This window comes from Pseudopodoces humilis, chromosome 4 (genome assembly GCF_049639895.1).
Source record: "Pseudopodoces humilis isolate 2021_Gansu_Grassland_sample_001 chromosome 4, ASM4963989v1, whole genome shotgun sequence".
Lineage (NCBI taxonomy): Eukaryota > Metazoa > Chordata > Aves > Passeriformes > Paridae > Pseudopodoces > Pseudopodoces humilis.
The window spans coordinates 52409009-52424048 of record NC_142203.1 but is presented as its reverse complement, the minus strand read 5'-3'; the positions used below and the strand labels follow the sequence as shown (position 1 = coordinate 52424048).

The 15040-nt window shown below is 40.1% G+C and overlaps 1 protein-coding gene across 2 annotated transcripts; it reads right to left on the bottom strand.

Moving 5' to 3' along the window:
- Nucleotides 1-4823: 4823 nt before the first annotated feature.
- Nucleotides 4824-14966, bottom strand: UTP15 (UTP15 small subunit processome component). 2 transcript variants are annotated; one of them, XM_005522722.3, is made up of 12 exons: nucleotides 14752-14966; nucleotides 14323-14415; nucleotides 14054-14238; nucleotides 12752-12930; nucleotides 11845-11970; nucleotides 11050-11185; nucleotides 9861-9945; nucleotides 7710-7859; nucleotides 7414-7515; nucleotides 7078-7211; nucleotides 6511-6569; nucleotides 4824-6001 (listed from the first exon to the last, which is right to left on the bottom strand). In XM_005522722.3, the coding sequence occupies exons 1-12, from the start codon at nucleotides 14839-14841 to the stop codon at nucleotides 5778-5780; spliced, it is 1563 nt and encodes a 520-aa protein (XP_005522779.1). In that variant the 5' UTR covers nucleotides 14842-14966; the 3' UTR covers nucleotides 4824-5777. The 2 variants fall into 2 exon arrangements, with proteins under 2 accessions (XP_005522779.1, XP_014107864.1); XM_014252389.2 differs by having other exon boundaries at nucleotides 14054-14415.
- Between the last annotated feature and the right edge of the window lie 74 nt (nucleotides 14967-15040).

The window sequence follows — 15040 nt, the reverse complement described above, 5'->3', positions numbered from 1 at the left end:
GGCTATGAGGTGTTTTCTTGAGCTTAGTAGTATTACTATTTCTTAGTACTTGCTTACTACTCTTCCTACTCCTCTTCTAACTCCACCCCACTCCCCAAGTGCCACAGCTTAGATAAACTTCTCCAAGTGAACTTACAAAATTTTAAGTCTACATCCACTGGCTTCCCATCATTAACTAGATGGTTGAGCTTGACACAAAGGGAAATTAAATTTGTCAAGGACTTTCCCCTCATGAGCCCTTGCTGTTTGTGACAAATGACTGCATTGTCACTCCACTGTTTTTCAGTAACTGCTGGATTGCCTTATCCATAGTTTTACCAAGCACTGCAGTGAGACTGGTAATCCTGTAATTACCAACCTTTCTTCTCACCTTTCTTGAAAACTGGGACAGTATTTGCCACGTGAAGAAGACTGGGACCTTTCCAGACTCCCAGGGCAGCTGAATAGTAAGGGAGATCATGCAATAACATCAGCCACTTCTCTCAGTACTCTGTGATCACTCCCATTGGGGCCTCAAACAAGTTCAGACTCAGCTGGGGAGTTCATTGTCCCTCTAGTCATGGCCTTCTTGGAGACACCTGTGTGGATGCCACAGCCTATGACCTGTGTTAAAGACACAAGTGAAGAAGGCATTCAATCCCTCTGCTCTCTCTACCTCCCTATTTGTGAGGTAACTGACCCCATCAAGCAATGGACCAGTTATCTTTGATTTTAATTTTTATAAGTTTGCTTCAGTTTCTTATTTCTTAAACACTCTACATAGTTTGATCATAATGTTAGACAGTAAGTAGTTCAGTATTTTCTAAAATGAGTTTTCATGTTGTTAGTTATCTGACCTTGAACAACTCAAACAATACAACTTCGTAAATTCTAGCAGCTTGGTCTTCAAGCCTGTATGTTGAAATGCCTTCAAGAAATTAGAATGTATACATGATCTAGCAACAAAAGTTTCACTCAGTGGTGGAATTATTCCAGGGAAGATATCACTGTCTTTGTTGGGGATGTTCAGTTGAAGTCTTGACAAAAGCAGCAAAATGACCAACCAGCTCATCTCTCCGTTTCCCCCATGTAATTCAGGTGCCTGAAAACAGGAAGTTTTAATTCACTATTCTTTTGAATCCTAGTCTAATTCTGGTTGCATTTGTTTAGAAAAGCCTCTTTTCTGGTTACATTCCATACCAACTATGCTCCTGAGCCACATGTTCTGCAGTAAGGAGGTATTCCTTCTTTGCAACAAAGACCTGCAAGAATGTTTCCTACGAAAAGCACATTAAAAGAACAGTAACTGACATGCTTTCTGTCTATAACTATCTGCTCTGGGGCAGTGTAATTTATTAACTGTATTTCAAAGGCAAATCAACCTGGTTATTTCCAAATGACCTACAAGTCAAGGATGATGCCATGTGCAATAAATGCTCCCTTTTCCATATAAGCAGATTAATATCCTTTCCCAAAACAGGACACCCAGCACTACATCTCCTCCAATACAATGCATTATTAATTATTTTAAGTATTCCAGTTTATTACATTCCATCTTAATATTCCAAAATACTAGAATCAGGAACATAGGATAGTGCATTAAAATTATCTGGAAATTTAACTTATTTTTATATAAATCAATCACTTTTTTCACTTGCAGAACAAAAATATTTATGGTTGGCACTGCTCTAAATCATTTCAAACATTCACAAGCACAAGAGAACACTACAAATTCTTACCTGGAGCTTTTTTTTCCTATTTTATTCAAGCTGCAGCCTACTTTAAAAACAAAAAGGTTTTATCTTAATATTGTAATTAAATAAAATCAGAACGTGAACAACAGGCACTACACTGGTAATAACAGTATCTTTTCCTAGCTCCTCTGTAACTTATTTATGTTGGTACTGAAAAACTTGCATAATGTAAAAAAATCTTATTAAATGTGAAAAAAGAAACAATCATTTTTCAGAACAAAAACTAACACTCACAAAGAACAGGCAAGTCTGGCAAGTTTGTCACCTGAACAAATAGTAGCTTTCAATGCAGAGGCAGGAAGTACTGTGGAACTCAAAATACAACTTGTCAGTCATATAAGTCTTCCAAATTTCATTTTAGTAGTCTTAGACATCAAGATCTTAATAGAATTTGTGTTTTCATATTTTCAACCCATTTCCATTTCTGTAGAGGATACCTCACATTTGTTTCCACATCTACTTTGGCAAATTCACTTGGAAAAAAACATGAATAGTAAATGTTGTAAACACATCAAATTGCCGTAAAATACAGATACATAAAACAAACTGGGTTGGAAGAGATCTTTAAAGGTCACCAAGTCAAACAACCTTGCAACAAGCAGAGTACTTCTTCAACTAGATGAGGTTGTTCAGAGCCCCATGCTCAAAGACATGGAGCAATTACCAATTCTGGGCAACCTGCTCACCACTCCCATTGTAAAGAACTTCCATAGGTCTAGTCTGCATCTACCCTTCTTTACGTTTTAACCATTACCCTTATCCTGTCACAACAGGGCCTGTTAAAAAGTCTGTCCCCGTCTTTTTATCAGCTCCCTGCAAGTGCTAAAAACCCACGATAACGTCCCCCTGGAGCCTTCTCTTCCCCAGGCTGAGTAATCGCAAGTTTCTCAGCCTGTCTTCACAGGTGAGGTGCTACAGTTTTCTAATCATCTTTATGGCCCCCCCGCTCTAGGCTCACTCCAGCAGGTCCTTCCTGTGCTGGGACCCCAGAGCTGATGCAGCACTGCAGTGGGGTCTCAGCAGAGCAGAGCAGAGGGGCAGAATCCCCTCCCTGGCCCTGCTGCCCACGCTGCTCTGGATGCAGCCCAGGACACGTTTGGCTCTCTGGGCTGGGAGTGCCCATGGCTGGGTCATGTCCAGCCTCTCACTCACCAGCACCCCCAAGCCCCTCTGGGCAGGGCTGCTGTGATCTGTCCATCCCCCAGCCTGGGCTGAAACCAGGTGCAGCACCTTGCACTTTGTCTTGTCAGACCTCAGGAGATTCTCATGGACCCCTTTCACAAGTCTATCCCAAGTCCCTCTGAATGACATCCCATCTTCTAGGTGTGTCATCTGCACACCTGCTGAGGATGCACTTGATCCCCCGTCAGAGTGATTGATGAAGATATTGAATTGTAATGGTTCCAATATAGATTCCTGAGGGACACTGCTCATTTATCACTGATCTCCATCTGGACATTGAGCCCTTGAGCATTGATACCCTCTGGATGCAAACAACCAACCAAATTCTCATCTACTTAAGAGTCCAACCATCAGATTCATTTCTCTCCACTTTAGATCCAACTGATCACTATTTTAATCTAATATTTTCCTACGCTTCTGCTAGTCACACATCAAACTTGAAAGCACGGAAATGAGTACCTACTATAGACATGAATACTGCCAGTAGTAATTAAGAGTATGCCTCTTTATGCCAAGGCTGGTGGTTTTCAAGCCATAGAAAACTATACTGCCAAGAGAAATGTGCTCCTTCAACTCCAAGCAATATTGGTTCACACAATAAGGAGGCTCCAAGATAAACCTCCCCACCATCCCAACTCCTGAAAATTAATTCTATGTGAAATCTAAGTGACACTGCCTGATTAAGCCACACAATTAAAAGAAGTACACTGATTTCCTAAAAGACAAAAGAAGGTTCGGGTCTATTAACACAAACAAAATTTAAAATAAAAATAAAAATAATTAAATAAGCAGCAAGGAAACTACAAGTTTGAAGTTTGCTTGAACGTGTTCCTCATTATTATGTTATCATTCTAAGTATTCAAAACTAGTAAATCCCAGTTACTAGTCAAGAACATACATTGTCCACACAGTAATTTAAGGGCAGACCAGACAGCACTCCATGCTTTTCAGTCACAATTGTTAAGATTTTAGGCAGAACTTGCAAAACTATTCTAGCTGCTATCTGCTTTTTAACATCAAACATGACCAAATTAATTTTGCAAGAAATTCCTGTTATGAGAAATTCCAGGCCTGGGGAAAATTCAAGCCATCGAACAGGTTAAGAACAAAGTTCTACCCTAGTATCATACTACATATACTCAACAGCACACCTCTTTCCAATGCAGTCATACTGATCCAGCCCTGCTTGAAGTTAAAATAAACCACTATCCTAGCATTCAAACAACAGACTCAAAATCCATCATACTGTGCACATGGAAAGTGACAGAAATACACAAAAATTTAGTTTTGATATTTAACTTGAATTTTTCTTACTGGTGTGCACTTCACTCATTACATTATGCATCATTAAAAAAATTAAACTAAACTTTTACAATATACATAAGCATGCACTTCTTGAGTCAATCTGCTGTGCACTGTGAATTCATGGAAATCTTAAACGGAGATGAAGCAGGGAGAGAAAAAGCAATGTAGTCAAGTGTTACCAAATGTGTATCCTGTTTTCTTTGCTTTTCCAATGTTGTGAGATTGGCTATTAACCTTAAATAAGGACAGTGACACATTAAAATGACATAAACATCAATTATTTTCTGGGAAATAAAAACTGAAAACTGTTGACTGCTGACAGTACTGGACACACAACTGTATCAAGATGGTGCTGGCCAGACACCAGGCAGCCAACAAAGCTGCTCTCCCACTCACCTCTGCAGCTGGACAGGGGAGAGAAAATATAACAAAGGATTCATGGGTTGAGATATGGAGCAGTAGAGATCACTCATAAAATACCATGATGGGCAAAACAGGCTCAACTTAGAGATATTAATTACATTTATTACTAAATAAAAGTAGAGCAGGACAATGAGAAGTAAAAGAAACCCTTAAGAACACCTTCCCCCCACCCCTCCCTCCTTCCCACCTCCACCTCCTCCCCCAGTGGCACAGAGGCAGGGAACAGGGGTTAAGGTCAGCTCAGGACCTGTGGCTTCTCCCACTGCTCAGGGAGAGGAGTCCTTCCCCTGCTGCACTGTGGGGTCCCCTCCCACGGGAGACAGATCTCCATGAACTTCTGCAGTGTGAGTCCATCCCACGGGCAGCAGTCCTCCCCAGAGTGCTGCAGTGTGGCTCACACTTCCACGGGGTGCAGTCCTCCAAGGACAGGTTGCTCCAGCCTGGGAGCAGGGCCCCTCTCTCCATGGGTCTCCCATGGGGTCACAGCCTCCTCTCAGGCATCCACCTGCTCCAGCATGGGGTCCTCCATGGGCTGCAGGTGGATCTCTGCATTCCCCATGGATCTCCATGGGCTGCAGGGGCAGGGCTGTCTCACCATGGGCTGCAGGGGAATCTCGGCACCTGGAACATCTCCTGCCCCTCCTTCTTCACAGGCCCTGGTGTCCACAGGGTGGTTGTTCTCACATCTTCTCACTCTGCTCTTCTCTGGCTGCAATTATAACTGCACAATAACTTTGTTATCACCATTTCTAGTTGGCCCAGCCTTGGCCAGCGGCACATCCATCTGTGGAGCCACCACGGACTGGTTCTGCCAAACATGAAGAAAGCTTCTGGAAGCTTCTCACAGAGGCCACCCCTACAGCCCTGCTGCTACTGAAAATCAGGCCTTCCTTAAGAAGTTGTGTAACTCTGAAATAAAACTTTAAAACTAAATTGTTTGAAAAATATTGTATGGACAATCTTGAAAATGTCCTCTTTCTCTGTCTTCAGTAATCAAGCCTATTCAGCAAGACAGTTTAAAAGACTTAACTTCAACATAGAGAAGCTTATTTTGAAAGTCACTAGTATAAGAAGTTACCAGGAGAATAGGTCATCTTTCAAGTTCACAATTGTGACAATTTTTTGTGATGGGTGTCAGAAATTCATATTTGTTTCAATGATCTCTGTAACACCATTACTTTTGTTCTCTTCTAGACAGGTATCTTTTTTCTTAGTAAAAGTAGCAAACAGTGTATCCATCATTCCCAGAACTTCTAGTAGTTCTTCTTGATAGTCAATTTCTTTTCCAATGGCTTCCTGAAGTTTCAAGAACTGTTTATCAACTATTGCTGACTGCCCAACCACAGGCTGATAAATATCTGTAGAGAAAAGTATCAGTTAAGAATCCATAGATGTAGAAAAAGGAAAAAATTGGATTAGATAGTTAGAGATACATTTAAGGATTCTAGCACAAATCCAACGTTCTGAAAAAATAAGGTAACTTTAATGTTGTCTGTTCTGAAAGCAGTGGTTGCATGTAATATTACAGGGGCAGTATGTCAAACAGAAACTGAAGTTTTTATGACTTCAAATACTATTTTTACCTCACTGAATAAGAGAATAAATACTAATAAGAAGAAACATGTAGTATCAAAGGTCCTTAGAGACAATGAGGAGCTTCCTGCAGCCTATGCAAACTGAATCCTGACTATGGTCAAAGTTATCTGGAAATACCTCTTTTTAGGATCATTCTCTTGACACTAAATCCATACAAAGAAACAAAGCCATAAGGATTTGGTTTCTTAAAAATGTAGCACTTTCAATCTTATTGAAATTATATAGCAAGCTAGCCATATGGCTCTGAGAATCTTTTTTTGTATTGTCTTACCAGTGATCATATCAGCAACTGTCACCAGCACAGGAGTAAATCTAGGCTCAATCACACGCCTGCAAAATTAGAAGACATTCCAATTTTACCTGTTTTGTAAAATTTTGTACTGCACTCAACCAACAACAAGCAGCTTTCTCACATACGCATAGACAAATTTTTCACGATAAAGAGATGTCACAGAACAGCAGTCAGAGATGCAAGTCAAAAAAACCCACATACGTGGTATTTACCCTCCTCCTTTCAGGAAGGCAGTGGGGGTTGAAGGAGTGTCAAAAAGCCTTGAGTGCATAAAAAGACAAGTTTCATCACAGAGATGGAAAATAACAGACTACAGGTAGAGTGTCTGGCAAAGAAGTAGAATCTCTCATACTATCAGCAAAACTGTGCTGTACTAACAGGTAAACTGTTTCAAACCTATCCCAAAACCTTGGTATTGGAATAGAAGAGGCATGTGAGATTTCAGGAGTACCTGTGTTCTACCCATGATTTGTTTAAACTCTGTGGGAAGTCATCAGGGAATAGAACTGTCAAAACAGTCAGAAGGAACTCATGCTAAAAAAATACCTTGCCACAAAGGTAAGCAGGAGATTAACTTGCTTCTCGTCCCGGCCTGCAAGGGCACTTCTCAGTGTTCCTCTGCGATGTAGTTCCTGCATGACTGCAACCGTGACTTCAGGAGTATGAAGCATGATGGGTGGCTGGACACAAGTAAAAAGAGTTTAGTACCAAAGCAACATCTTTACACACAACACACAGGGCTGGTGTTAGCAAAGCCAAAACAGAACCCAACCTAGAGTCCTTCCTAGTTATACACTAAAATAAAGTTAGTATGACATACAGGGAAAATTAACATTAGGTGACAGCACAAAACTCTGTCAAGAAGAAAAACCAGTGCCTCACCTCCAGTACTGCATCAAGAGCCTTGGAAGATTGAAAACTCCTCAGCAGCTTATCGTATTTTCTCAAAACACGTTTTACAGGTTTGCTGACACAGAAATCTTCCTAGAATTCAAAAAAAAAAAAAAAAAAAAGAGTTCAGAATAAGACAAATACACATACACACTCACATAATGGATTACATATATTACCATGAATAATTTTATATATTCCCTCCCTTCCCTTTCTCCAATTTAGCACCTCCCAAGAAACAAATTTTTCAGAAATGTTTCAGCACATATTTTTTTACCACATCATACCTGTTTCGGCATGTAAGTTCTTCCTTTCACATAGGTTCTATATGCTGGTTGTCTCTTCTTTTGAGTGTTTTCACTCTTTTCTTCTGGTTTTCTGTGTTTAACATTCAGCACCCCATTGGTCATGCCCACAACTATGGTTTCATCCTCAGGCTAGCACAACAAAATCACAGAGTTAGGACCCAGTGTTTTATTTGTGCTCTATCGTGCATGCATGCTCTATCATACACATTTTTTTTTATTTTTATGCGTCATGGTAAGGTTCAAATCACAGTATCATAGATGACTTAAGGTGGAAGGCACCTCTTTGAGGTTCTGTGATTGAATACTTTGTTCAAAGCAGGGACAGGGCTATGCTCATAAGCAACATTATAGACTGACTAACGAATCAAACTCAATTATGCACTAACATCCTTCTGTAACTACCAAATTTTGTTTTTTCCAATGGCATACAACTACCTTTGGCTATTAGGTACCATACAGCAGGCATGAACAGAACCTATGAGAAAGCAAAGCTATAATGGAACAGCAGGATTTTGAGAAACAACTGAAAGTTGTTCAAAACACCAGTCCTTGGCGTATGTCATTTCACTTATATAATGAAATGGGTATAAATTTCAGCGAGAAGAATGGTGGATGCCCCATCCCTTGAAGTGCTTAAGGCCAGACTGGATGGGGCTTTGAACAACCTCGTCTAGTGATGTCCTTGCCCAGTGCAGAAGGGGCTGAAACTAGATGACTATATAACCTTTCCAACACAAGCCATTCTATGACATGATAACTGCCTAGAGAATTATAGAGGGTATAGATGGAGATCAGCTGGTGAATGGCTCATTTAAGGGCATCAGTTGAAGCTTATGAAGATTCAAGTGGAATAAAAGGAAGTAACTCTTCACACAAGTATCAGAAATGTGGAAGTCCTTGACAAGGAATCTAAAGAAGGTCTCAAGTTAATCAAGCTCAAGGAGAGACTGAATATGCTTACACAATAGAAATTAATTTAATTACATCAAAACTACATATTGATGAGTTCATTTCTCATCTGAAAATGGAATTTGGGACAATATCATCACGCTCGCCCTGCGTTTAGTTTTCTATATGCATTTACTTATGGCTGGCCATAGTTGGGAGCAGCATCTGGAATTAGACCCACCTTTGATTTGACTAAGTAAAGGCATTATAATGTTCTTGTATGCCCATTTAAAATTCAAAATGTTTAGTCAATAGAAAACAAGATTATGTTTTAAAAAATGTATTATACACACTCTAGAGATACTAAACTACAGGTATTGCATATTTTGCAGATGCCACAGGGTCTTAAAAGGCTATGGATTCTGTACTCTTCACTTCAAAAGAAAAAATATTCCAAGTTTATTTTAGCTCAGCTCCCTAGGTAATCTGGTAGGAAATTAAGATACTCCCCACACACACTTTCTTCTACATTCCAGAAAAGCAGGAAAATATAAAGTAGTAAAGGTAGTAAAGATCCCTCACAGGCCCATTCATGTGTCCTTCAGAGGCTACATAAGGGGGTACTACATGACCACAGTGTAGTTTAAAAACTGGTGCTAGCCTCCAAATTTCTGGCCAGGAGGTCACTTATCCACTGGAAATCAAGTGCTTTAGAGAACTGTAAGAGTCTCTGCTGTCTGCCTCCAAGACATGCCTTCACAAACAAATTTGTTTATGCTCACACCTTTCTTCTTTCTTCCTCAGACCAACCTGACACCACCAACTTTTAAAGCAAGTTCACACCCTATTCTAAATTTCTCAACAAATTAACTACTTTTTGTTTGGTTTTTTTTGCTGCCATGCAAGAGGACTTACTCCATTCCTGAAAGGTAAAAGGTGAGTACAATCTTCTTAAACTCAAAGGACTTCCCTTCTAAAGTAAATACTTTCCCTATGATATACACTGTCATTTATAAACACAAGATTTTGTACTGATCTAGTCAGGTAACATGATATTTGATTCTATTACATTCAAAACTTCTTAGTGTTTGTTACTCAGGAATAACATATTCAATCACCCTACTTTGCATGCATGGCACTCTTTGGGAACACCCAGTAGCTGTGAAACCAACAATTATTTACTTTAGTGACTTATAAGGTATCAGGAATGACCTTGTTTAGGAAGACCTCTAATGCACCTACCGACAACGCAAGACTGAGGATGGATGTTGCATAGTTGAAGCTGTGGACTACTTTGTAGGATGTAGTACTGTAAATCTTCACATGCCTACACAGAAGAGCACAGGTAAAAACATTGTTAGTAAAGCTCTACTGTAGTCAATTCACAGGCACTTCATCACTCTCATCTTCTAAAGATCATTTAAAGAAACTGAGTATTAATACAATGCATTCCTCAGACTACCATTGAGCTTCTTAGGTAATACTCCTGCAACAGTAATATTCTGTTAAAAGGTATCCACAAGTCAAGTTGGGATTGCTGCTGTCCCAAAAGAGGTGAAAATGGGTCGAGAACAGAAGAAACCAAAGGCTACTTGGTTTAGTGTACTGACTATTTGAATTCAGAAATGCATATTGGGAAAACACAAAGAAAGCATCTCTTCAAATTTGTTCTTAAATTTTAAATACAAGATCTACTAGCATTTTCTGGGAGTAAATCCATAGATGTTCTTGTATCAAGGTGCCCCTTAAGGATTTGGTTGGAAGCATGAAATGTTTAACTAATTGGAAAACAAAATGTTATCCTACAAGGATAAAATTTAGTGTTATGTAATCATAATGCCTGAGGAATGCTAGGAAATACAGGAGAGAGAAGAAAACAGATCCACTTTCATTTCAGATCACTTCATATTTCTAATGTCTCAGAGACAGAACATCAAGTACCAGTACTCATCAACTGAAACCAAACAAAAAAGCAAAGAGGTCATGTTCACAAGCACTCTCAGGTACAAAAAACAACAGCAGAGAGACACGAAAAACAGGCTTTTAACAAGTGAATACTAATAGCTATTTAAACTGTATAAAAATTAAGAATAGTTAATTTACAAAGACTGGAGAGGTCAGTTTAGAGATTTAAAGAACTGAACACTTAGAAGTTCCCCATATGCATTCCCAAACAGCACATACAATCCTTTATTGATATACAGATTAGTGAGAGGAAAAGATTAAGGTGTATCACAGAATCATAGCACAGTTTGAGTTGGAAGGAACCTTTCAAAGCTCATTTAGACCTGCAAAAGCAGGGACAGTAGGCACCTTGGCCCCAAACCATATTCTCAAATAAAGCCCAAAAACCACACACAGGTTAACAGTGATGTCTTCAAAGAAAAAAAGTCCTAAACGGAAACATAAGGAAGCCACAAAATTTACCAACCTGTCCAGGGATCCTGACAATAACCTTTGTCCAGAGCTGTTCAGGCACAAACAAGTTACAGTTTTATGGTGATTTTTAAGTGAAACAAGTAACTGTCCGCCTTTTAGTACATCCCAAACTTTGACATATCGACCTCCTGTGAAGAGGAAGGACAAAAAAGAGTCTTACATTTATGCTTCTCTGAAGAAGTTTTCACAGAATGATGCAGTATCTCCTTCACAGGTACCTTTACTTCCTAACAGTTTTCTCTACCTACTCACCATCGTCTTCCATTCTATCTCCTGGCACAAGCCTGCTCTTTTTTTAGGCCATTCTGAATGGAGCTGAATGACTCAACCATTCTCCAACCATATTCATTACAAAACAAAAAAATAATCTATAAACTACAGGATTACAGCACTTCTGATGCAACGGCAACAAAGAGACTAAAAAAGCTTATCAATATGAAGAGAAATACACAGTCCCATCTTTTCAAAACCTAAGTATGTTAATTTCTTCAATTTAGAAGTGGGCCGATTTGAGTCTGCAAATTGTTATTAAAAGTAACTTGGAGGGGGTGGAGGGAGGGGGGAGGGAAGTGGAAATTACAAGAATATCAAAGCAAAGACAAAAAGAAGAGACCCCCTACTTCCATCTGCCAGATAAACGCAGATTCCTACAGAAGATATTTGAGAAATCCAACTATTTTACCACTTACCACGTAATTATCAAACTAAAACACCACACAAAAAATACGTAGACAAAGTAATTCTCAAATGAGGACCACAGAAAAGATATTTGATTTTACAGAATTACCTGCAGATACTAGAAGTCCACCAGATGGAAAGAGAAGCACACTCTCCACAGGATGGCCATGTTCTATTGTCAAGACACTACTCTTTGTTCGTGCATCAAACAGCTTCACAGTGTGATCATAGGAACCTGCAGACACCAGCATAAATCAATTTCATAATTTCAACTAGTTCAGGAACTAAAACAGCCATGTCCTACCATCTGAAGGAGTTCCTGGCTAATAGCAATAGTTTTAAACCATAGATGTAAAAACACCTTGTGATTTACTTTGGTTAGTTTTCAGCCTTGGGGCAACACAGATTTTCTAATTCTAGCCCTATCTACACATCAGTCTGTAAAAGTAACTTGTTTTAATTTTATTTCACTTCCATTAATCAAGTGTACTTATAACAATAAATATCAAGCAACCTGATAAAACCTAGCCTCTTGTGCCTCTTGAAAAAAGGAATACTAGGTTGTTTTTCCCCTGTTTCCCACAGACTGATACAAAGCTACTGCTAGGAAAACCAAAAGCAACTGGTTCCAAGTAACTCCACATGACCTCACGCTTTTGAATCTTCCAGTTATGGGCTGTACAGGCTAGTGTCCTGCTTCAGAAACTTGGTACAACATTTCGGTCACTCCCTGCCAAAGGATACATTCAGAGTATTTTCTTTCAAAAGTTCTGTTAACCCTAATAGGCTAAACCAAAAAGATGTTAAAACTCAATTCCTGCTGTTTCCCCTAAAACATCTGTGTCAAGCTTAAAAAGCAGGCAAAAAGAGGAAACAACAAAGTAGGCATTGCATAGGCACACTGATCCTTTATGACTAAAATACAATAAACATGACCTTAATGCACCAAAAATAATCTTTCAGCATTTTTCTTCAATTCAATCCAAAAGAAGTATAAGCAGAAAATAAAACAAAACCTGTTATGAAGACATCTGCATTCACTTTACTTGCACAGCCGCATCTCACATAGTCAGTATGTTCACTATAAGATATGATTTCTGTGGCACTTGGAATATCCCACAAATTTGATGAATAATCATCACCACCAGAAAATATTCGGTATTTGTCAGACAGGAAGCCCACTAGATGAACTGGTCTAGAAAACAAAGTCCACAATACCCAAAGTGAAAATATATTCATGTTTCAAGAGAAGTTAGTCTGTATGAAGAGTTTATTAAAGTACTCTAACCTAGAAGTGCAGTGCATATTAGAACTTATAAAGCCTCACTTTATAACAGTAAATTTTAAGTCTGGCTTCTTTGAACTATTTTCTTGACCTTTAGAATCACTATTGAAGTTTTTATTATCACTGTAATATCCCAACAGATGTTGGCAGAACACACAGGTGTGCACAGGTGTGCAGTTAATCTAGCCCTTAGAATGCAACACACAATTTGCAAAGAGACCACAAACAGAAACACTCTTGAGGTCAGTCTGGGTACCTCCCATGGAAAGGGGGATTTTTGTTTTTCTATGTAGATAAAACACACATTAATCTTTCATAGCATAGAAGTCTGCTGAAGCATTATCATTGTCTTCGCCTCATTGATACATCAGAACTCCTAACTTCTTCCCCATCCCATGATACCATTATGGACTTTTTCTGGTTTTTGAACTTTTTCTTAAGGAATTCCTGCTTTTCCTGGTGTATTTCTTCATTGTTTTTGTTTAGACACTTTTTAGAGTTCTTTTCCTACCAGCATCAAATAAAATGTGCTTACCAATGAAACGTACTCACAAGACTAGCTACACAACTTATTAAGACACACCCACGTGAAATGGAAAATGTATTAACTCTTCTACATACTTTATTTATATTTAGAATTTTTTAAAAATTCATTCTAATTTTTAATTTAACTTTAAAATCCACTTTCCAGTAAGATCAACACGAGACAGTCAAAAGCAACATAAATCAGTACTACTCAGATTTTCAGCAGCATGTGAAGCAGACATAGGACTGCAATTTCACAAATACTGTATATTGCTGAGGCACTTGAACAGAGAAGATGGGGAAGCCCCTTCCCTAGCAGTGTTCAAGGCTAGACTGGATGGGGCTCTGAGCAACCTGGTCTAGGAGCAGGTGTCCCTGCCCTGTGGCAGGCGGGTTGGAACAAGACAATCTTTAATGTCAAACCATTCGGTCTGTGATTGAGTCTGTGATATTCAAGTATAGCAAAGACGCTTACGCCAGCAAACAAAACAACCCAATTCTGCCTTACTTGGTATGACCCTCGAACTGCCTCAGCGGTGCTTTGCCGCTGACGTCGAAGAGGCAGATGCTGCCGTCCTCGCTGCCGGCGGCGAGCAGGCGCCCGTCGTCCCTGTAGGTGGCACAGTAGGCGGCGTCCCGGAAGCGAGAGAACGTCTTGATGGGCTCCTGGGAGTAACGGCCATAGATGTGGATCTGGGAAAACAAGAGCGCGTTACATCTCCCTGCGTGACACCAGCTGAAAGACAAGAGCATAAAAGCCTCGGAAAAGCCCCTTACCCTCGAGGATGCGGTGACTGCGTAGTTATATGGCGGGACTGGGGAGAAGTCAATTTTATTTACTGCACCAAATTCCTTTATCTGAACAGGTGTCTAAAAAAATTGTGAAAAAGATCATTAAATACACATAAGCACACCATCAAGTATGAAAACATAAAAATAAAAGCTGGTTTTTCCTACAAAGAACTCAAGACTCCATTAGAATCAAAAAGGTTCTTAGATACAACGGTAGTGAGTTTCACTTCTGACCGGCTACTCCTGCTCTTGTAATTTTGTTCCAATACACGCATTACAACTGACCCATTAATTATGTGTTTTGAGGTTAAAAAATAACCCATGCTTATTTAAAAAAAAAAAATTAATTGCACGAAAGCAGTAAAAAAGGCATTCTGGGCCAGTAACTGCGACTGTTGGGCCGCTTCCTCCTACCTTGTATCCCCGCCAGTACAGCGTGTCCTGCGTGATCTTCTCCCCGAGCTTGGGGCACGCCTGGACCACCACTGGCTTGTACGCGGCCATGGCGCACGGGGCGCGGGCCGGGCCCGGCTCAGCGGGAGAGGCTCGGGAAGGGCCGATGGGCTCGGGGCACACGGAACACGCTGCGCCCCGGCGATGGCGGGCACCGCGCCTGCCGCGAGGAGAGACGCCGGGCGCGCCAGAAGTGCGTCATCAGAGTGCGCCTCTCGCCGGCCAATCGGCAGGGAGGCAAGGCCCCACT